The sequence below is a fragment of the Petaurus breviceps genome, unplaced genomic scaffold, assembly GCF_028583685.1.
Source record: "Petaurus breviceps papuanus isolate PSGF00001 unplaced genomic scaffold, PetGlider_PUasm1.0 151, whole genome shotgun sequence".
NCBI lineage: Eukaryota > Metazoa > Chordata > Mammalia > Diprotodontia > Petauridae > Petaurus > Petaurus breviceps.
The window spans coordinates 20,244,662-20,265,984 of record NW_027185712.1 but is presented as its reverse complement, the minus strand read 5'-3'; the positions used below and the strand labels follow the sequence as shown (position 1 = coordinate 20,265,984).

Sequence of the window (21,323 nt, the reverse complement as noted above, 5' to 3'; positions counted from 1 at the left end):
TATATGTGTACATATACATATGTACCTATATATTTTTATGTCTGTATCTACCTAGATAGAGCTATATATCTATATATCTCTGTTTGTACATATGTATGTGTCCACATATACATATTTCTGTATATTTTTATATCTACCTAATTTTTTTCCTTTTGAAACAACCACCACGGTCTGTTGGGAGGAGGTCACAGAGTTTTCGAAAACATTAGTACACTTCACAGTTGATTGCACAGTGATCTTGATATAATTAAAGCAATAATGCTTTAAGTCTTTTTCTTTTGCTTAAACTCTATTAAGGAATGCTTTTTGCCCAACTGTGTCTCTGTTGCTGAAGTAAATAAAAGGTTAAATTTAAGAAGTGACTAAAAGCACTTAGTTTACTGGCTGACTTGGGGAAAAGGTGGATGGTTCATCTTAGCTAAGTAGGGAGCAGTGGTCTGGGCCTTCACCAGCTGCCTTATCCTTCTTCCCCTAATCCAAAGGTGCTCATGATAGGAACAAGAAACTTAAAGAGGAAAAAATTCTAAATAAAAACACTTTCAGTCACTATAAACCATTTGTACTTTCTCCCGCTACCTTCCCCTGCAATGTTTCTCTCTCTCTCTCTCTCTCTCTCTCTCTCTCTCTCTCTCTCTCACTCTCTCACTCTCTCTCATTCACACACACACACACACATTGACTTTCTCCACTGACAAAATCTCCTTTATAATTTCTCAGTTTATGAATTTTTCACTCCAAGGAGACCCTTTCAGGAATTCAAATTTATGATAGACAAAATCACCAAACATTGATTAAGTTCCTGTTGTGTAAACTGCTGTGATGCAGTTATCAAGTTTAGATAAGACTTAATCTCTGCCTCCCTTATCGGGCTTACAATCTAATGGGGAGACAGAATCACCTGGTGTGAGGTTGGTGGCAGGAGATTAGATACAAGCTTTGGAGCAGATTCCAGTGACTCTTGCCATGATCGTTGTGGTTCTCTGAATGAGTAGGGTGGATGAAAGGCAATAAGGGCAGAGATTCTCCTCTAATATCCCCATACCTTTATCCCCACTGTTTTTTGAATGAAAATACAGGAAAAGTTTCTGTGATTCTGCGTGTAGCCTATAGAAGCGTAATAAAGTTGAGAAACACTGCTGAATGGAGTTTGAGAGGAAAGTTTGTTTTTAAAGGGAGGAATCAGGGAAGGCTTCATGGAGGAAGTGATATTTGAAAAAACTTTCATAGGACGGTTAAGAATTAAACCAGTAAAGAGAGTACTGCAGGCATAGAGACAGTCTTGAGCAAAGACAGAGAGGTTTGAGAGCCCAGTTGGTTCTTGGGAGTAGAGAAGATTGTTGGGCTGTGTGGTACATGAAAGGGAAAAGGAGATAATGGCTGGAAATGTAGCATAGCCCTGGATCCTGGAGGGCTTTGAATTGTGGGCTGCGGAGATTGCTCAATAGGCAGTAGGGATTCACTGAAGATTTTTGAGGAGAGAAGTGACATAACTGTATCTTTGTGTGTGAAATAGATAGTATCTTTCAACAGCGTGAAGGCTGGATTGGCACAGGAGGATGTTGGAGGTGGGAATACTTATTAGGAGGTAACTGCAACCGCTTTAGGTAGTAGTAATGAAGGCCAAGTATGATGTGGTTGGAAGTAGGAACAGAGAGGAGGGAATGAATGAGAAAGAACTCAGGAAGGTGGAATTAAAAGCATTCTAGTAATTGATTGGATATAAGGGACCAGGAAGAGACAGATATAATATGTCAGATTGGCATTATTGTGGCATATAAGCAAAATATCCTCACACAGCCCCCAGAATGTAAGAGAAATCACAGTTAAGGTCGCTGACATGCCTGGAACATCTCTCTTTTTTAAATTTATTTTTAGTTTTCAACATTCATTTCCACAAGATTTTGAGTTACAATATTTTTCTCCCTTTCTGTCCCTAACCCTCCACCCCAAAATAGCAAGCATAGTGAATACCCCTTCCCCCAATCTGTTCTTTCCTATATCCTCCCCTATCACCCCCCTAACTTTCTAGTAGGGCAAGATGGGTTTTTATACCCCAGTAGCTGTATATCTTATTTCCCAGTTGCATGTAAAAAACAAATTTTTAAACATTTGTTTTTAAAACTTTTGAGTTCCAGAGACCTTACATCTCTCATCTAGGTAGGGAACCTCCCCCTTCCTCTCTGGCCTAGTTAGGCTCACTCACCCTAGTCTTCCCTCACACTGGACTTCTGGGTTGCCTGAGAGAGACCACTACAATTTAGTTACAATCAGACTCTCTACCTCGACAACTAACCACTTACAAGTTAGTGTGCTCACACAATGTGTGATATTTAGACAATTAGTCTCTCCTTTTAATGACACTTTTAGACCTGAAATATAACCATTTTCTTAATAATAATAAAATAGCTACCATTCATATGGCATTTGCTATGTTCCAGGCATTATACTAAGTGACTTGTCCAAGGTCATACAGGTAGTAGTAATGATTTTGGGGGGGGAGACTTAAGTATTTTTTAATATATAGTATTTTATTTTCTCCCCAATTACATGTTAAATAATTTTTAAACATTTTTAAAAAAAAGTTTTGAGTTACAAATTCTGTCTCTCCTTCCCTCCATTGCCTTGCGCCTCCCTAAGACAGTAAGCAGTCAGATACAGGTTATACATATGCAATTATATAAAACATTTCCATATTAGTCGTTTAAAATATTAGTCGAGTAAAAAAAAGAAAATGAAAATAGCATGCTTCAGTCTGTATTCAGACCATATCAGTTCTTTCTCTGGTATGCTTCATTGTTAGTTCTTTGGGATTGTCTTAGATGATTGGATTGCTGAGAATAACTAAATCATCCGCTGTTTTTTCATCAAACAATATTGTTGTTACTGTGTACGACATTCTCCTGCTTCTGTTCACTTCACTTTGCATCAGTTCATGTAAGTCTTTCCAGGTTTTCTAAAATCATCCTACTTGTCATTCCTTTTTTCTTTGTCTCTTTGGTGTGTGTGTGTGTGTGTTTGTGTTTGTACACACATATACACACTCACATAATTTATTTATTTTAAATTTTTAACATTTACTTCCATAAGATTTTGAGTTTTAAATTTTCTCCTCCCTCCATTTTCTTCCCCCCCCCAGATGGCATGTAATCTTATATAGGCTGTACTTATACATTCATATTAAACATTTTCACATTAGTCATTATGTAAAGAACAATTAGAACTAATGGGAGGAACCACAAGAAAGAAACAAAACAGCAAAAGAAAAGGAGAGCAAATAGTATGCTACCATCTGTATTCAGACTCCCAAGTTCTTTCTCTGGATGTAGATAGCATTTTCCATCATGAGTCTTTTGGAATTGTCTTAGGTCGTTGTATTGCTGAGAAGAACTGAGTCTATCAAAGTTAGTCATCACATAGTGTGGCTATTACTGGGTACAGTGTTCTCCTGGTTCTGCTCATTTCACTCAACATCAGTTCATATGAGTCTTTCCCGGTTTTTCTGACATCTGCCCACTCATCGTTTCATATACCACAGTAGTATTCCCTTACATTCATATACCACAACTTGTTCAGCCAATTCCCATTTGATGGGCATCTTCTCAGTTTCCAGTTCTTGGCCATCACAAAAAGAGCTGCTATAAATATTTTTGTATATGTGGGTCCTTTTCCCATATTTATGATCTCTTTGGGACATAGACCTAGAAGTTTTATTGTTGGGTCAAAGGGTAGGCACTTTTTTATAGCTCTTTGGGCATAGTTCCAAATTGCTCTCCAGAATGGTTGGATCAGTTTACAACTCCACCAATAATTCATTATTCTCCAATTTTCCCACATCTCCAATGTTTAGTTTTTTCCTGTTTTGTCATGTTAGCCAGTCTGATAGATGTGATGTGGTACCTCAGAGTCATTTCAATCTGCATTTCTTTTTTTGTTTTGTTTTAACTACAAGTATTTATTGATGGATCAAAGAATACAATTTTAATGGAACAGTCAGGCACAACCGTGGATTAAAACAGTTTGCTATATAGCCAAAGGGAGAAAATGCATTTTTTTCCTTAAGAACCTTAAATATGCTAGTCGTGAAGCCACTAAAGTACCTCTCTAACAGATCACATTGGACTATTCTTCCCTTTTATACAGTTCCTATGTTACATCATCTGAACAGTAATCTAGGTTCATTCCCTCATGAGAAAGTTACTGGCAGTTTGCATCTCCACTGCCCCTCCTTACCCTACCCCACTTTTTCAGCTGGCATTCTGATTTAGGATAGGTCAGCAAGGTACCTTCCCAAAGAATCCCATATACACCTTGATCAGTCTTCTGATGCAAATAAGCAATCAAGGAGCCAGGAAAAAGCCAGTCCAGGGCAGATACAGAAATGAATCAATTCATACAATAGTTAGCATGGCACAGCCTGACGCAGGGAAGCCTCAGTTAAGCTGACTTTGGCAGGGAAGATGCTCTGGCTTTTTTCAAGGGCCTACAGGATGTGAAAAAATCAGCTGCTGTATATATGAGAATCTAGGAAGCTAGTTAACCAGGGGGCTGACTTTGCAATGCATTCATCTCTTTGGACCTATAACATGAGCTGGCTGTGAATTCCAGCATCATCATTTGCAGATGTCAATTTTATAGAGAATGTGTGTGCAAAACTTCAAGATACCGAGGACAATCTTAAAATCTCTTGGTCTGGGATAAGTTAGGCACTTCCTTAACACTAATTTGTCTACTTGGACTCTCAAAATATAAGATACTTAAGTGTAGTAATATCGAAGTATAAACCATGCTGTAGGATCTCAGAGGACACTAAGCCTGCCTCCCTTTCCAAGGAGCCATGAGAAATCTCACATACATATTGCCACAGATGCCATCCCAGTAATACCTGCCTAGAAATCAAACCTTCCAGGTGGATGGCCAGTTTCTGAAAGGTAAATACTGTCCTAACAAGAGTAATCATGCAGGTCAGAGACCAGCAGTGAGGTGAGCCCACCCAGAGGGCTTGACCTCCACCTCTCACCTTGGCCACTTGCTTTCAGGAAGGATGCCTCCATCCTATAGTCTTTCAACTACAACACAGGGTAAGGAGCCCAAGGATATTCCTACTCTTCAAGGAGGAGTAGCATGTACCCAAAAGCTCCTGGGGAGGCAATGTCCTAGTCTCAGTTGAGTGGAAGGTGGTTAAAAACCATCAGGCCACTTCACTGACCTTATAAGCCCTGACAGATTGGAGATGTTCGAGTGTGATGGACATAGCTTGGGGGAAGGAAGAGCAAGGCGGAGGCTTAATAAAAGGGAACGCTGAAACTGAAGGACTGGCTGTGCAGTTACATATGTGCGTGTAGAGACATTAAAGAAAGTCAAGGAGGCTGCTAGAACCTGACTAGAACATAGGTATGGCTCCAGTGTCTGTCCAGGGAAGGGGCTTTGCTGGCTCTTTGGGAAGGAGATGGGAGTGCTTCCCTCCCTGCCTTTCTCAGACTGATGGGTTTATAGCTGACAGCAGCACAAAAAGGAAAGGCAGTATTGATAAATGGATAACAGTGGAGGGAGAAACCAAAGACAGCAGGAGAGCCCAGATGTACCATTCATTCCTTAGTGCCCCGTGTGTGCTGGCACAAACAGGGCAGGGTTTGTCATGCAGCAGCGCCTGGGGAGAGAAGGGACTGAAAGGAGAGGGAGAAAAACTCGAGTGCCGCTTCTTAAATACACGACAGTCAGGAACAGTTTGGTTCCAATCTATTAGTGAAGAAACCGGATACTCATCTGCTCTGCATGCACCTTCTCAAAACCTTGACAAATCCTGTAAAGGACATGGCGCTGCCCCCATCCTGGCCCGCTTCTTGGACTGTCCTGCCCGCAGTGCTGCCCAGCCATTCATCTGAAATACTCCAACCCTCGTTGGTAGTGCCAGTAACAATGCATTTCTGGAAGCCTTGTTGTCTTTATCCAAGTCATACAATCGAAAAGCAGAGTGCAGTCATTGCTCCAGCCGTTGAGTGGTTCTGGTCCATTCACATCACTGCTTTTCTCATCATCTTTGACTGGTCGAAAGTGAGCCGGGGTTCTCCTGAGTCCACGGAAGTTACCTGGTCCTCTCCCCCAAGGAAGAAGGAAGGCATTGATGATCCCATCCCCTGGGGGGTTGATGGCCAGCTCCAGAATCTGCAGGAAGTCTTCCTGGCCAGGAGTGCCATTCTCTCCCTAGTCCAGGCTGGTAAAGTGCTGTAGAGACAGGTGATTTGACTGGGAAAAGCTGGTCTCTTTTTTATCTCCTCGAGCCCTTCGTCCCGCTATAACGCAGAGGCCCGAAAACCCATCAGAGAGAGTGGCGAGCTCCTTCCAAGGAGGAGGCGGCGGCACCCACCCCCAATTTGCATTTCTTTAATCAATAGTTATTTAGAGCATTTTTTCATATGACTATAGATCTGCTTATCATTTTTTATGTCACAATATTATTCCATTATAATCATCACCACTTGTTCAGCCATTCCCCAATAGATGGGCATCCCTGTAGTTTCCAATTCTTAGCCGCCACAAAAAGAGCTGCTATAAATATTTTTGTACAAATAGATTCTTTTTCTCTTTTTTGATTGTCTTTGGAATATAGACCTAGCAGTGGTATTACTGGATCAAAGGATGTGCACAGTTTTATAGCCCTTTGGACGTAGTTCCAAATTGCCCCCCAGACTGGTTGGATCAGTTCACAACTCCACTAACAATGCCTTAGTGTTCCGGTTTTCCCATATCCCCTCCAGCATTTATCATTTTCCTTTTTTTATCACATTCACCAATCTGATAGGTGTGAGGTGGTACCTCAGGGTTCTAATTTACAGTTAGTAGCAATAATAATAGCTAACATTTATATAGTGCGCCCTAAGTTCTTTGCAGTTATCTTGTTTGATCCCCATAACAACCGTGGGAGGTAGGTGCTGTTATTACCCTCATTTTACAGATTGAGGACACTGTGGCAAACAGAGGCTAAGTGAGAAGGTAAAAGAAATACTGTCCTGGGTACTTATACAAGACATCCCCCAAATCTCAGGTCAGTTAAAGCTTTGGCTCATCCAGCATATGACAACCCGTGCTGTATACATGTAATAACAGTACCGTGCCAGAGGGGGGCAGCAGAGAGCGAGCAGCACACCCTCCCTCCAGGAGCCGCGGCACCCCTCGCCACCTGCAGGCGGCGCTGGAGGGCTGAGCGCTCGCGCAAGGCTCTCGGCCGCCGTCCGCCCGCTGCCCCAGAGCGCGGGAGCAGACGCACGGGCGGCCACTCGCTCGTCGGCAGCGTCCGGGCTCGCGCGCTTCCCTCCAGGTCCCGCTGTGTAAGGTAGCCCTTTTAAGCCTCTAACAAGAATAGGAATAGTAATTAACAGTGACGGAATTACCTCGGCTCGCTCTAACTCTCTCTCCTCTCTCCTTCCAGGTACTACCTCCAGTGCCAGGGCATCCCCCAAGGCTCTGTTCTGTCCACCCTGCTCTGTAGCTTGTGCTACGGCAACATGGAGAACACGCTGTTGCCCGGGATTCAGCAGGACGGGTAACGCCCTTTTGTGTTCTCAGAGATAGTTATTCAGGGCCGATGCGTGTGTGACATCCGTGTAACGGCCGCTGTGCGCCGGGCGCCGTGCCAGCGAGGGTGGCCGCCTCTTCTTCCCGGTGCCTCGGCGCCGGCGCGCCGGCGCCATTGTTACCGCCATTTTACAGACGGGAAAACCGAGGCCGAGTGGCTCGTCCAGTGTCACACGGCTAGTAGTGATAATGATAAGACCTAACCTTTCGGTGCTCGGTATGTGCCAGGCCACTGCCCTCAGGGCTTTATAACTATCATCTCATTTGGAGGGTAAGTGACCTGCACAGGGTCACACAGCTAGGGAGCGGCTGAGGGTGGATTTGAATTCAGATCTCCCCGACTCCAAGCCCAGTTCTTTAGAGCCACCTCCCTGCCTCAATCAGATGTAGTACATGTAAACAGTTTTTCCATATGCAAATCAATGATATAATGAATAATAATAATAGCTAGCGTTTTTAGAGGACCTCCTATGTGCCAGACACTTTTAAACACTTTTATTATTTCATTTGACTCTTACAACAACCCTGTGAAGTAGGTGCTGTTGTTATCCTCATGTTAACAATTGAGAATACTGAGGTGCAGAGGAGGTTAGGTGACTTGCCCAGGGTCACACAGCTAATACACATCTAAACCCCTATATGAAATCAAGTCTTCCTGAGTCTAGCTCTCTAGCTCCACTTAGAGCCTCCTCAAATGTTCTAAATGTAAATCTCCAACTTATTCAGTAGGTTTGAGGAGTGCTCTGATGAGAGGGACAGCATGGTATAGTGGATAGAGATTTGGGTTCAGGTCCTGCCTCTGGTAACATACTAGGTCTGTGGCTTGCGGCCAGGGCTTCTAAGATTTGTGCTTTGGTAGGGGGGTTCTCTCATCTGGAAATCCTCTGCACCAAAGATAGCCCCTACCCCTTGTCCTTTTGAAAAGAAAACTAAACAATGAAAACGTGTCTTAATATAAAAAAATGCCCTAAACATTTAAGTATGCCGTCCAAGTAAAATTTCAGAACAAACAATGGTGATGTTAGTGAAATGCCAGTCTGATAAGTTGGGAAAATAACTTAAATCCATAGTAATATTCCTATTCATTTTACTTAGGGATACCTAGGGAAGTAAGGTCAGTAAGACCTTATTGCTTTGAACTAATTGGAGGAATATCCAGTCTGAACTGGAAAAAGTCTGAATATTTGAAGAAATAGTCTTATTACTTTCAAATAGATAGAATAAATCACTCTGGGATAACGAGATGTTGACTCTTAGCAGTCTGCATAGGACTTGATTTCATGAATAGCTGAGTATTTTATGATTAGCTAGTTGATTTTCATGTGTTTTTAACAAGTTTATTAGTTTGAAGATTCCTACTGGAATCTTAATTAGAATCTGAAATTCATTTGCTTAATACCTTTTTGTTTAGAGATAGTGCAGCAGTGGAAATTTAGCTCCCTTTTTCCAAAAGACTCCAAATTCTCAGGGAGTGGAATTGGAATTTTTATTGAATGACTGACTCAGATGCTGGGATAAAACTTGCCTTTGATTAACTTTGCTGTGAGGCTTTGACTTATTAAGGTTATTTCTTCACCAAGTTTCAAAGCACAGATTGGAATAGCCTTGCCTGAAACATTTAACTCGTAAGATAGCACTCTCTCTAGTGAAAGGGACTAAGTGAGGAATTTGGTACAATGGAAAAATCACTGCTGGATTTGGAATCAGAAGATCTGTGTTTGAATCTTGTCACTATTACTAAATACCTGTGACCTTGGGTAGGTCATGAGCTCTGGGCCTCCTTCATTTCCTCGACAGGAAAGTGAATGAGTTGAACAGGATGGTCTCTGGTCCCTTCCAGCTTCAAATCTGTGTTTGCTGCTTCATGACCCCATTTTGGACTTTTCTTGGCGAAGACACTGGAGTGATTTACCATTTCCTTCTCCAGCTCATTTTATAGATGAGGAAACTGAGGCAAACAGAGTGAAGTGACTTGCTCAGGGTCACACAGCTAGTAAGTGTCAGAGGTTGGATTTAAACTCAGGTCTTCCTGACTTCAGGCTTAGTACTGTACACCCAGTGCACTACCTAGCTGCTCCTCAGATTTTTGGGGCTCTGAGCCTATAAAGCAGCACTCTGATTCAAGCCACTTCTGTGTTTGCACAAAGAGGTTTTGAAAGGGTTCAAGAAACTCAGCCTTATTCTGATCTCTGTGATCTAGAACTGAGAACTGGCGCCATTTGAAAATGCTGCTTGTCATCAGCAAACATTGTTACACACACATACACACACACACTCTCACACTCAGACACACACCCTCCCCACCTATTTCCAAGTTATAACAACTTGAGGTTTACACAAATTGAAATATGTAAGAGAGTGTATGTATTCCTTAGAGAGAAATTTAATGTTTGTATTAATTATTCTAAGCCCACTAGGAGGTTATATTAATTGTCTTCCTTATTACTGATTTGGGTCCAGTTATTCTAACACTTACTGACACGTATTTTGAGACTGAAGCCAAAGAGCATCATTACAATTTCTGCTCATCCTTTCTTCTCATTTTGATGCAGAGTGTTGATCAGACTCATTGATGACTTCCTGCTTGTGACTCCTCACTTAGCACAAGCCAAAGTCTTCCTAAGGTATGCTGTCTAAAATAAGAGTTTGGGTCTCTGACCATGTATAAGCTGTATCTGGTTTTACTGTTCAGTTACCTGCTAAATTTATTAAATACTTGGGTTTAAAAAAAAAAAAAGATTGGGGGCGGCTAGGTGGCGCAGTGAGTAAAGCGCCAGCCCCAGAGTCAGGAGGACCCTTGTTTGGTTCCGGTCTCAGACACTTAACACCCACACAAAAAGAAACTAGCCATGTAACCTTGGGCAATCTAACCCCAATTGCCCTCCAAAAGGCAAAAAAAAAGAAAAAAAAAAGGCATAGGGTTAGCCAGGTGGCGCAGTGAGTAAGAGCGCCGGCCCCGGAGTCGGGATATCTGGGATCAGTTCCAGCCTCAGATACTTAGCACCCACACAAAATAACTGGCCGTGTAACCTTGAGCAAGTTACTTAACCCCAATTGCTAAAAAAAAAAAAAGAAAGAAAAAAGATTGGTTTTATAAGATTTTAGGGAGGGCAGAGGAGGAATGGTTAAGTGGAGATTGTCTAGGGGGAAGAAAACCCAAAAAAGAAAGGATTATTGGTGGACTGCTCAATATGAGTCAACAGTGGACCATGGCAACCAAAACAGTTAATGTAGACTTAGTCTGCATCGAACAGCAAAATATCCAGGATTAGGGGGAGAGCATCCTCTGGTGCCCTGCCCCAGAACAATCTCCTTTGACATCATGTATTCACTATTCAGTTCCAGGGGCCCCATTTTTAGAAAGATACCCTAAATCTGGAAAGCAGCCTGAGTACAGAAACCAGGGTGGCGAAGGGTCTTGAGATCATGCCATAGGAAGCTTAGGTGAAGAAATTAGGCAGTTTCAGCCCAGAACAGAGAAGACCTGGCTTGGGGGCCAGAGCGGAGAGTTGGGGAGGAGGGGAAGAAAGGAGACCTAGGAGCCTAGTGTCTTTCTAGTGTTTTTAATATTTGAAAAGCTGTCATGTATAAGAAGAATTAGGCTTGATTTTTTTTGGCCCCAGAGGACGAACTAGGAGCAGGGGGGTGGAAGTTGAAAAAAAAAAAACATTAATGTTAAAGTAAGGGAAAAGTTACTAGGGCTGTCAGAAAACATTAAATTGACATGGAAGGTAGTGAGATGCTCATCCCTGGAGATCTTCACTCAAGGGTTGGGTCCTCTATAACTTGTTGAGCATGTTGTAGAGTAGAGTCTTCTTTGGATCTGGGCTTAGGCCAGAGATTTCTGAACTTTTTTGGTCTTAGTACTTCTCTTTATTCTAAAATTTATTGAGGACCCCTCCAAAAGAATGATTTTTTTATGAGTGAAGCTATGGCATATATGTGTATATGCATATCATAATATTTTCCTGATTAGAAATTGTGTATTATCATGAAAATAGTTTATTTTAGTTTATTGATTTATTTTTTAATTTTAGTTTATTAATGTGAAAATGGTTTATTATGTGTATATATTAATATATTAATGAAATTTTATATTTGATACTTAAATATATTATAAATAAATTAATTATATTTAAATTAATAAAAATTAATGAATTGATGAATAAAATATATAATATATTAACACATTAATATTCATATATTAATATGAACATGGTTTAATCATGTATTAACATGCAAATAGATTATTATTGTGTATTAACATAAAGTAGTTTATTATGCATATTAACATGAAATTCGTTATGTATATTATTATGAAAATACTTTATCATGTGAATTATGAAAATAGTTTATTATTAAAACTGAAGATCTTGAAGACTTCTAGAAAGGTTCTTGGAGATACCCTGGAGCTTGGGGACCACCAACATACTTTGAGAACCTCTGGTTTAGTTCATGATTCTCCCCTTGTGCTGTGGTTTCCCTTTTTTCAAAGTACGCTAGGAAATAGAAAGTATCTGGTAACAGCATCCTTAAGGATCATTTGTTTCTCGGACTGGAAACAACCGGAGTCCTGGAAGATTGTCATTAAATCTAGGAGACTTTCCAAGCTTACTTAGAGCACTTCAAGTGATTTGCTAATGGTAATTTTGTGTAGGGTGTATGTAATGCTTTTTTCCCTCAGTAGTGGTCCTGTGATAATTATTTTGGACTTAAACTTTCAGGGACACCCTCATGTGATTATTTGCCTTTGATATCTTTGGCAGGTATCCCCTGGATAGTGCTATTAACCTTTGACAAATGTTGGAAATGTAGAGGTTTTTTTATTTTGTCTTTTTTCTGCCTTTGGACTGAGATGCCTCTGGTGATCAGAGAGGAGGTCCTATGCCATTAACATGACTGTTCCACAGAATTCTGCAGGACCTCTGGCCAAATCTCTTCTATAGATCAACTTTCAAAAACCCCTTAATTTCTTTTTTTACTTCTTAGAGGTTTCAGTTGACAGCCAATACCTAAAATACCTCTTTCAAAAATCTCTTTTTTAGGGAAGTGTTCCTTCCTCCTACAATTTGTTAACCATTTCCCCCTCAAATTTAGGACTCTGGCAAAAGGTATTCCTGAGTATGGCTGTTTAATAAACCCTAAGAAGACAGTGGTGAATTTTCCTGTGGAAGAGGACATTCTCAGTGACTTTACCCAGTTACCAGCCCACTGCCTCTTCCCGTGGTGTGGTCTGTTATTCGATACAAGGACCCTAAACGTGTTTTGTGACTATTCAAAGTAAGTACATTCACCTGACTGGATAGTTGTTGGCGAATTAGCCATAGGGTCATAGACCTGGGAAGAAGGAAAAGACATTGGACTATATTTAGCCTGCCTGTCTTAGTATGAAAGGTAATTATCAAGCTTATTCCACCACCTTCCTGCTGCACTATGTCATCAGAACTGGACTTGAAGAATATCCCCTCCTTTCTATTGGGAATGAGAATGGGAGACCAGTGATTTCTGGTCTCTGCAGGGGAAAAAGGCACTGTTCTCATATCCTGTAAACAGCTGTGTGTCCTCAGTGCAGGTGTTCTTACTATTTTGTTTCAAGTTGATGGACCATGTCCTTAGAAAACACACATTTCCCTCATTAAGGGATGATTGCTACTAATGCAGCTGCCTACATTTATCTAAGAGTCTGAACACTTTAGGTTGGAGATGGTCCAGCAGAGAGCTTGTCTTCCATACACCAGAGATGCCAGAGTCTCTCAGTATTTACCTACCAAAGAAGAGGATTTGTTTTATTTATAGGCATTGGAATTTTTTGTCTCTTCATAGATGCAATTTATTAATATTCTACTTTAAGCTTTGTCTTTGGTAATACCATTAGGTTTTCTAGTTTTTTTAAAAAACAAGATCCCATTTTAAAAAAATTCCTCTTTTATTTAATATTAGAAGACATCGTTTCCATTTCTATGCTGTTAAATGAAACATTTATTTTATTTCCATTTCCCTCTTAGGCCAATTATAATGCTTTTAATACTTATTCCTTATTGTTAGGCTATTGTGGAAATTAATTGGATAATGTCTAATTTTTTTTACTTCTCCCTCCGCCCCAAAAAGATTCTATGATTACTGAGTAGTGGTCCTTTTCAAATCCATTGTATTAATAAGAAATTCTTCTAAACATTGATCACCATTTTATTTTCATAGATTGAAAACCTGGTTTTCGTTATTGGGCTGTTTTACATATATTGGAATGTCTGTATCCATCATTTTCCTCCAAAGTTAAATTTTAAAAGCCTCCATAATTCTTAGAGTTGCTATTGATTAAGACTCCAAACATTTTCACAGGCTGTCACTCAGTCCTCGAATTCTCTCACTCCTCATCTCTGCCTCCTGGCTTTCCTTGGCTTTAAGCCCCAATTAAAATAGTATCATCTGTGAGAAGCTTTTCTTGACCTTCTTAACACTTAAACCTTCCGTCTATTGATTATCTCTACTTTATCCTGTAGATATCTTGTTTCAGCATAGACTGCAGAATGCACAAGACCGAGGAGTAAAGCTGACAACCACCCACAAGATTTATGTAAATAGTTATAAAATGCTTCTTATAGAAGTGACAAGAGACTCAGCTGTAGAGGTAGTCACTCCTCATGGTTGGTTGGACCCTACTATGATAAAAATGACCAAATTAATTTACAGATTTAGGGCATTGCCAATCAGATTATTGAGAGGATATCTTTTAGAATGAGACCAAATAATAATGATTCATTTAGAAGAACAAAAGGCCTAAAATCTAAAAGGAAATAAAGAGGAAAAAATATGAAAAAATAAAATTAGCAGCTTATAAAGTTTGTGCAATCCTTTGTATATGACTGTGCTATACCCATTTTACAGATATGAGGTTAAGTGACTTGCCCAGGGTCATATAGCTGGCAAGTGTCTGGCCCTAAATTCAAACGTAGGTATTACTGGCTGTACTATGTTTGCTATTTCTTGAACCGAGTTATGAGGCATTAATTGTTAAAATTACCTTATATTGGTCAGAAAGCTAGAAATGTTGATATGTTGAATATATTACTTATGCCTAAAATAGAAGCAATATTGTATAGTAACCCAGTTATCTGACAAACTCCAGTACATAAATTATTAGGGGAAAGGCTCCCTTCTTCACAAGAACTGTTAGGGAAAACTGTATAAAGTTTAGTCCAACACCTTATACCATATGTTATAGTAAGCTCCAAATGTTGAAGCACCTGAGTATAAAAGCTCACATCACAAAACAATTTGAAGATAATGAACTATGATACGTTCCCTAACTACAGCTGTGAGAGAATTCTTATGATAGAGAAGTTCATAAAAGATAAAACAGCCAGTTTTGATTGCATAACATTAAAATGCTTTTGTACAAGTAAAGTTCTGAGAATAGAATTAGAGAAACAGCAGAGTGTGTCCAATTTCACTTAAAAAAGTCACATCTAAAATAGGGAATTGACAAAAATATATAACACTAAGAGCCATTCTCTAATAGTTCAGAGTTCAAATTCTTTTTTTGAATTTTTAAATTTCAAAAAATTTTATATTTTTATTTACTTACCAGGTTTCCAAAAGACTATATGTAGACTAAAAGTGAGCTCATGAAAATGTGAAAGAGTCAGGATCTGAGGTAGGCTGTCAAGGATTACATTAGGCAGGGGCAATAAATTAGATGCAAAGGTTTGCTTGTGAAAGGATGAACAGATGAGTGTGGCTTGAGTTCCTTTGAGGGGAATGTTGGGAAGTGAGGCTGGAAGCAGATCTTCTGAGGACCTTGAAGGCTAAGGTAAGGAGTATGGGCCCTTATCTTGTAGGCACAGATTTTTGAGTAGGAAAACAAGTTGATTATCTGACTTGATCAAAGTGATGTCCTAGGAAGTTTAATTTAGCATAGGTATATAGCATGAACTGAAGGGTAGAGATTAGAGTCAAAGAATCAAATTAGGAGACTTTTTGTAATAGTGTAGGCATGGGGGTTTGAATGAGGATTACTGATGGGAAGGGGGAAATGTACTGAGATAAGGTAAAAGTACAGTCAAGAGGACTTTGTGACTGATTTAGATATGAGAGGTGAAGGAGAGTAGATACAAAAATGAATCCAAGATTATAAGCCTGAATTGCTAGGAGAGTGCCAGTTTAAAAAAAAAATTGGGAGGGCAATCCATTTTGGGGACAGGGTGAATTTGATTTTCCTATATACTGTTTGACATGACAAAGAAGTTTAGGTCAGCAGGTCGTTTGAAATGAAGCTTTGGAGTTTGGCAGAGTCAGGAATGATTATGTCTCTTCATCTCTCTCTATGGGAAGAAGCTGCTAGAACAATACCAAGAGAAAGCAGCAGGATCCAATTGAATGTTTCTCCCCTCAACCAGTCATTGAAACTCATATTAAGCACCTACAACACAACAAGCTTTGTGAACGTGTTAGCTACAAGACAGATGGAAGGGTCCCATGGGCCTTGTGGTACAACAGCAAAGTGGATGTTAATACTTATACTTTCATGTTATTTCCACAGATAAAATCCTATTGGTTTTTGATGTTGACCCATTTGACCGAGCCAAAGATTTTGGTGACAAGAATTTTACTTTCTGGGTCTTCAGTAGGTGTGGCTGAGACACCCACAGGAACAGTCTCCAGGCTGCCTTTCCCTGGATGATGACCAAAGAGCTGCTGTTCCCTTGGGTGCAGGGTCCAAGGCTGCCTCCATCGCTTGTCTGAGCAGGCTGCTGGTGAAGGTGGTGGCAGTGGTTTAATTTGCCACCTCTTGCATCCTCTAGGGTCCCTGGCAGCAGCTGGCTCTGTCTACACAAGAGTTGCTTCCCTGAATGATGACTGGGCAAGAGGGGGAATAGCTGAACAGCCTGACTGGGCCTTCTTTTTTCTCCCCCAGCTACTCCCATACTTCCATTAGAACCAGCCTTTCCTTTGACCACAGTGTCAAAGCAGGGAGGAACATGCGGAACAAGCTGGTTGCGGTGCTTAGGATGAAGTGTTATGGCTTGTTTCTGGATTTACAGGTGAGCACTTTCATTTCCAAATGATGATTTCCACCAGGTGGCCATTTGTCTTTCTTGAAATCTGTTTCAGTCTTTAGAAGCTTTATTAGAAGCGATACAGAATCCTGTCTTTTGAGCTTTGGATGACTCAGTGTTTGTGGTTCATTGGATTGTTTGTAACAAATAAGGTATACATTTAAGACCCAAAAATGTGATTTCTGTTGTTCAGTTGTTTCAGTCATGTCTGACTCTGCGTAACCCTATTTGGGGTTTTCTTGGCAAAGATACTGGAGTGGTTTGCCATTTCCTTCTTCAGCTCATTTTACAGATAAGGAAACTGAGGCAAAAAGGGTGAAATGACTTGCCTGGGGTCACACAGCTAGTAAGTGTCTTGAGTGCAGATTTGAACTCAGGTCTTCCTGATTCCAGGCCTGGCACTATATCCAGTGTGTCACCTAGCTATGTGAATTGTAGCTCTGCTGCTTACTCACTGTGTGACTTTGGACTTCACCTCCATGCCAGCAGAGAGGTAATAATACTCTTCTTTTTCACTGCTGAGTGTGAAGAGATATCTAGAAGCAGTTGCAAAACCCTTTAATTTAGAAGAGTTCTTTATTCAGTTAAGTGGCTAGTGCTTAATGACAGACTTTAGTTTAAACCCACAGATGATTGGCAGATCTGACTGTAGACATGAGTTTTATTTCTATCCCCACCCTTCATCACCTGCAGCCATTACGGCCATATATTTCTTTCCTGGTTCTACCAACAAGAAGCAAAATGAATTTTCCTTCCTACTCTCAATTGGTGGTGCTAACAGGAGAAAAAATCATATGGCATGGAAAAGGTCCTGAGCCCAAGTGACCTTCAAGATGAGCTTGTCCAGTGGTCTCAGACCCAGAAACAATCCCTGTCAGCTGCTATGACTTCCAAAACTGCACATTAACGTTATCTATGTTGTGTTTTATTTATATGTATTTTGTTTAATACTTCACAATTATATTTTATCCTGGTTGGGGCTGTATGGACAACTAGGAGGCAAGTTTGACACCTCTGCCTAGTGCAGCCCCTTCATGTTATAAATGAGGAAAGAGAGAACAGGTCATCCTTCCCACAAAAGATCTCAATCCACTTAAGATGGATTATGGAATTTAGTCAGTGGAGTATCATTAACTCAGTTCTTTGTTCCTTCCTGATGGTTTAAGCTCCCCTTAAATTTTTAGCCCTTTAGGTACCCTATCTCTATTAATAATCTCTCTTTGTCCATTCTTTTACCTCAGTTTCTCTCTCTTTCCTTCCCTTCCTCTCTTCCTCCCTCCCTCCTTTTCCTTCTCTTCCTCCTTTCCTCCTCCTTTTCTTCTTTTTCTTCTTTCTTCCCTTCCTTCCTTCTTCCTCCCTCCCTCCTTTTCCTTCTCTTCCTCCTTTCCTCCTTTCATTTCTTCCCTTCTTTTCCTTCCTTCCTCTCTTCCTCCGTCCCTTCTTTCCCTTCTCTTCCTTTCCTCCTTCCCCTTCTTCCCTTCTTTTTTTCCTTCCTTCCTTCCTTCCTTCCTTCCTTCCTTCCTTCCTTCCTTCCTTCCTTCCTTCCTTCCTTACTCTTTTTCCTCCTCTCCTCCCTCCCACCTAAAGTAATCTGGATAATTTATGGAAGACAACAAAAAGCTGCCTGTGCCTGATGGAATGAACGAGTGAATTAAAAGGCATTGATTAAGCCCTTGGTATGTGCTAAATATTTTGTGAAGCTCGGAGGATACCCACAGAATCCAGATAGTCCCTGTTGTCAAGTAATGTATACTCTGGTTGGGGGGAGGACCACACATACAGGAGGTGTCAGTCACAGGGCAGATGTGAAGACTCAGGAGTCCTAAGGGGTCATCAGAGGGTGCATAGTGAGGCTCAGGGGTCCCTGGTGGTTGTAGGTGTTGCAGTTTCCTTCGTCAAAAATTTCCTTTTATCCTCCTACATGAGAATTGATGATAAAGAATGAATTTCTATAAATCTCATTCCTGTTTGTTCCTTTTTCTTCCTGACCAGGTGAATAGTCTTCAAACTGTCTACATAAACGTTTACAAGATATTTTTACTACAGGCCTACAGGTATGTCGGCATCCTGTATAATGAGTCCCATTGCTGCTTCTCTCCACAGGAGGGAGGCATACACCATCAGAACCAGGAGTTAGCTAGAGTGTGTTCAGCTACTGTTTTCACAAGGTTGCTTCTCAGTTACTGCTGAGAAGTGCAGTTTTCTGAAGAAAAAAAAAAAACAAAGCAGTTGTGAATGGAAGGAGACCCTCTTTCCCCTAAATATAAGTAACAGGAATCCCTTCTGTTGGTTCTTGGTTGATATGTTCTATCTTACAGGTCCCTCTTTTCCTTACCCTGATTCTGTATCAGGCTCTTTGCTACATACTTCTGCCTACTATCTTCTTGAAATATTTGTCCATGGCATAAATATGAATATGAAATTAGGAGTATGGTACTTGGAGCTAGACTTGAAGGCTTTTAATTTTAAGTTGCAGGAGAGAAAACTAGGAAGGCAGCCTTGATGTAATGGAAAGAAGACTGAATTTAGGGTTAGATGGCCTAGGTTTTATTCCCTGTTTTGCCCTTTACCTAGGACCTTAGAAAAACCAGTAAATCTTTTCTTCCATGTCTTCGTTTCTTTATCTGTAAAATGATGATGATAATAATAGCAACTTTAAAGTTTGCAAAGTTCTTTACGTACATTCTCTTTTGGTCTGTACAACAGCCCTGAGAGTCAGTTAACATTTATTAAGTGCTTACTATTTTCCTTCTGAGCTTTGTATAAAGCATTTGGAATGCAAAGAAAGGCACATTAAATACAGTCTTACCCACAAGGAGCTTACAGTCTAAGAGAGTGGGTAGTAACTCCTATAGATATAATTGTACAGATGAGGATACAGATTCCTAGAGGTTAAGTGGTCTGCCCATGGGGTCATATAGCTTAGGAATTGTCAAAGGCAGTATTTAACCCACATCTTTCTAACTCCATTCCCAACATTCTGGTGATATGTAGCCTTTAGATGAAAATATGTACAAGTGTACATATTTACAGGGCCCTTATGATGTCATCAGGTTATGATCATGTTTGTTAATTATTTTGTAAATCTTAAAGTGCTATCTAAATGCCAGCTGTTATCAGCTTGATAGATAGATGGATAGACAGTTGTTCAGTTGTGTCCAGTTCTTCATGACCCCATGGACCATAGCACACCAGGCCCTTCTGTCCTCCACTGTCTCCCAAAGTTCAAGCTCATGCTTGTTGCTTTCATGACACTATCTGTCCGTCTCACCCCCTGCTGTTCCCTTTTCCTTTTGCTTTCAATCTTTCCCAACACGAGGTCTTTTCCAATGAGTCCTAGCATCTCATTATGTGGTCAAAGTATTTAAGCTTCAACTTCAATATTTTACCTTCCAAGTAAATAGTCTGAATTAATTTCTTCAAGTATTGACTGATTTGATCTCCTTGCTTTCCAAGGGACTCTCAAAAGTCTTCTCCAGCACCACAATTCAGAAGCATTGCTTCTGTGGCACTCAGCTTTCCTTATAGCCTAGCTCTCACAGCCATACTCGTACTGGAAGAACCATAGCTTTGTACAAACCTTTGTGGGTAAGGTGAGTCTCTGCTGTCCAGATTTGCCATAGCTTTCCTTCCAAGGAGAAAGTGTCTTTTAATTTCATGGCCCCAGTCACCGCCTGCAGTGATCTTTGAGCCCAAGAATATAGAATCTGACCCTACTTCCATTTCTTTTTCTCTGTTTGCCAGGAAGTGATAGGACCCTTGCCAAGATCTTAGTTTTTTTGGTATTATGCTTCAAGTCAGCTTTTAAACTCTCCTCTTTCACCTTCATCAAGAGGCTTCTTAAGTCTTCTATTTTTCTTGTTTTTCCCATTTTCTTGTTTTCCCATATTTCTTTGCATTTCTCATTTCGGAAAACCTTATTTCTCCTTGCTATTCTCTGGAATTCTGCATGCACTTGGGCATATCTTTCCCTTTCCATTTCCTTCATTCCTCAGCTATCTGTAACATCATCAGACAGCTATTTTGCTTTCTTACTCTTCTTTTTCTTTGGAATGTTTTTTTTGTTCCTGCCTCCTGTACAATATTGTGAACCTCTGTCCATAGTTCTTCAGGTACTCTGTGAGACCTAATTCTTTAAATCTATTTATCACTTCCACTTCATATACATAAGTGATATTCTTTTTGGCAAGCATTTTTTTTAAATGTTTATTTTTAGTTTACAACATTCATTTCCACAAGATTTTGAGTTACAAGCTTTCTCCCCATCTGTCCTCTACCCACCACCCCAAAACAGCGATGCCACTGAATACCCCCTCCCCCATAAGGGATATTATTTAGGTCATACCTACATGGTTTTGTCTTGATTTTAAGTATGAATTTTGCAATAAGAAGTTTGTGATCTGAGTGACAGTCAGGTCCAGGTCCTGTTTTAACTGACTGAATAGAGTTGGTTGTAAAGTATATAATCAGTCTGATTTTACTATTAACTACCTGGTGATGTCCATGTGTAGAACTGCCTTTTGGGTTGTTGAAAAAGAGTGTTTGCTATGACCAGCGAGTTATATTGACAAAACTATTAAATAGTTTCTGCCCTCCTTCACTTTGTACTCCAAGCCCAAACTTACCTGTTACTCCAATTTTCTTTTGATTTCCATTAGCATTCCACTCCCCTCAGACGAATGTGTCATTTTTTTT

General features: G+C 40.3%; 1 protein-coding gene and 1 pseudogene across 4 annotated transcripts in view; one reads left to right on the top strand and one right to left on the bottom strand.

The window, feature by feature from the left end:
- The window catches only part of TERT (telomerase reverse transcriptase), a 52,062-nt gene that overhangs the window by 21,346 nt on the left and 9,393 nt on the right, over positions 1 to 21,323 (top strand). The window contains exons 9-13 of one of the 4 annotated variants that reach the window (XM_069076414.1): positions 7,427 to 7,540; positions 10,125 to 10,196; positions 12,670 to 12,852; positions 16,487 to 16,613; positions 18,621 to 18,682. In XM_069076414.1, the coding sequence (XP_068932515.1) occupies positions 7,427 to 7,540; positions 10,125 to 10,196; positions 12,670 to 12,852; positions 16,487 to 16,613; positions 18,621 to 18,682 (558 nt within the window). The remainder of the gene's footprint in view (positions 1 to 7,426; positions 7,541 to 10,124; positions 10,197 to 12,669; positions 12,853 to 16,486; positions 16,614 to 18,620; positions 18,683 to 21,323) is intronic. The other 3 variants (XM_069076424.1, XM_069076434.1, XM_069076442.1) reach the window with 3 other exon arrangements.
- On the bottom strand, positions 5,740 to 6,317 carry LOC138153822 (calcineurin B homologous protein 1 pseudogene; annotated as a pseudogene).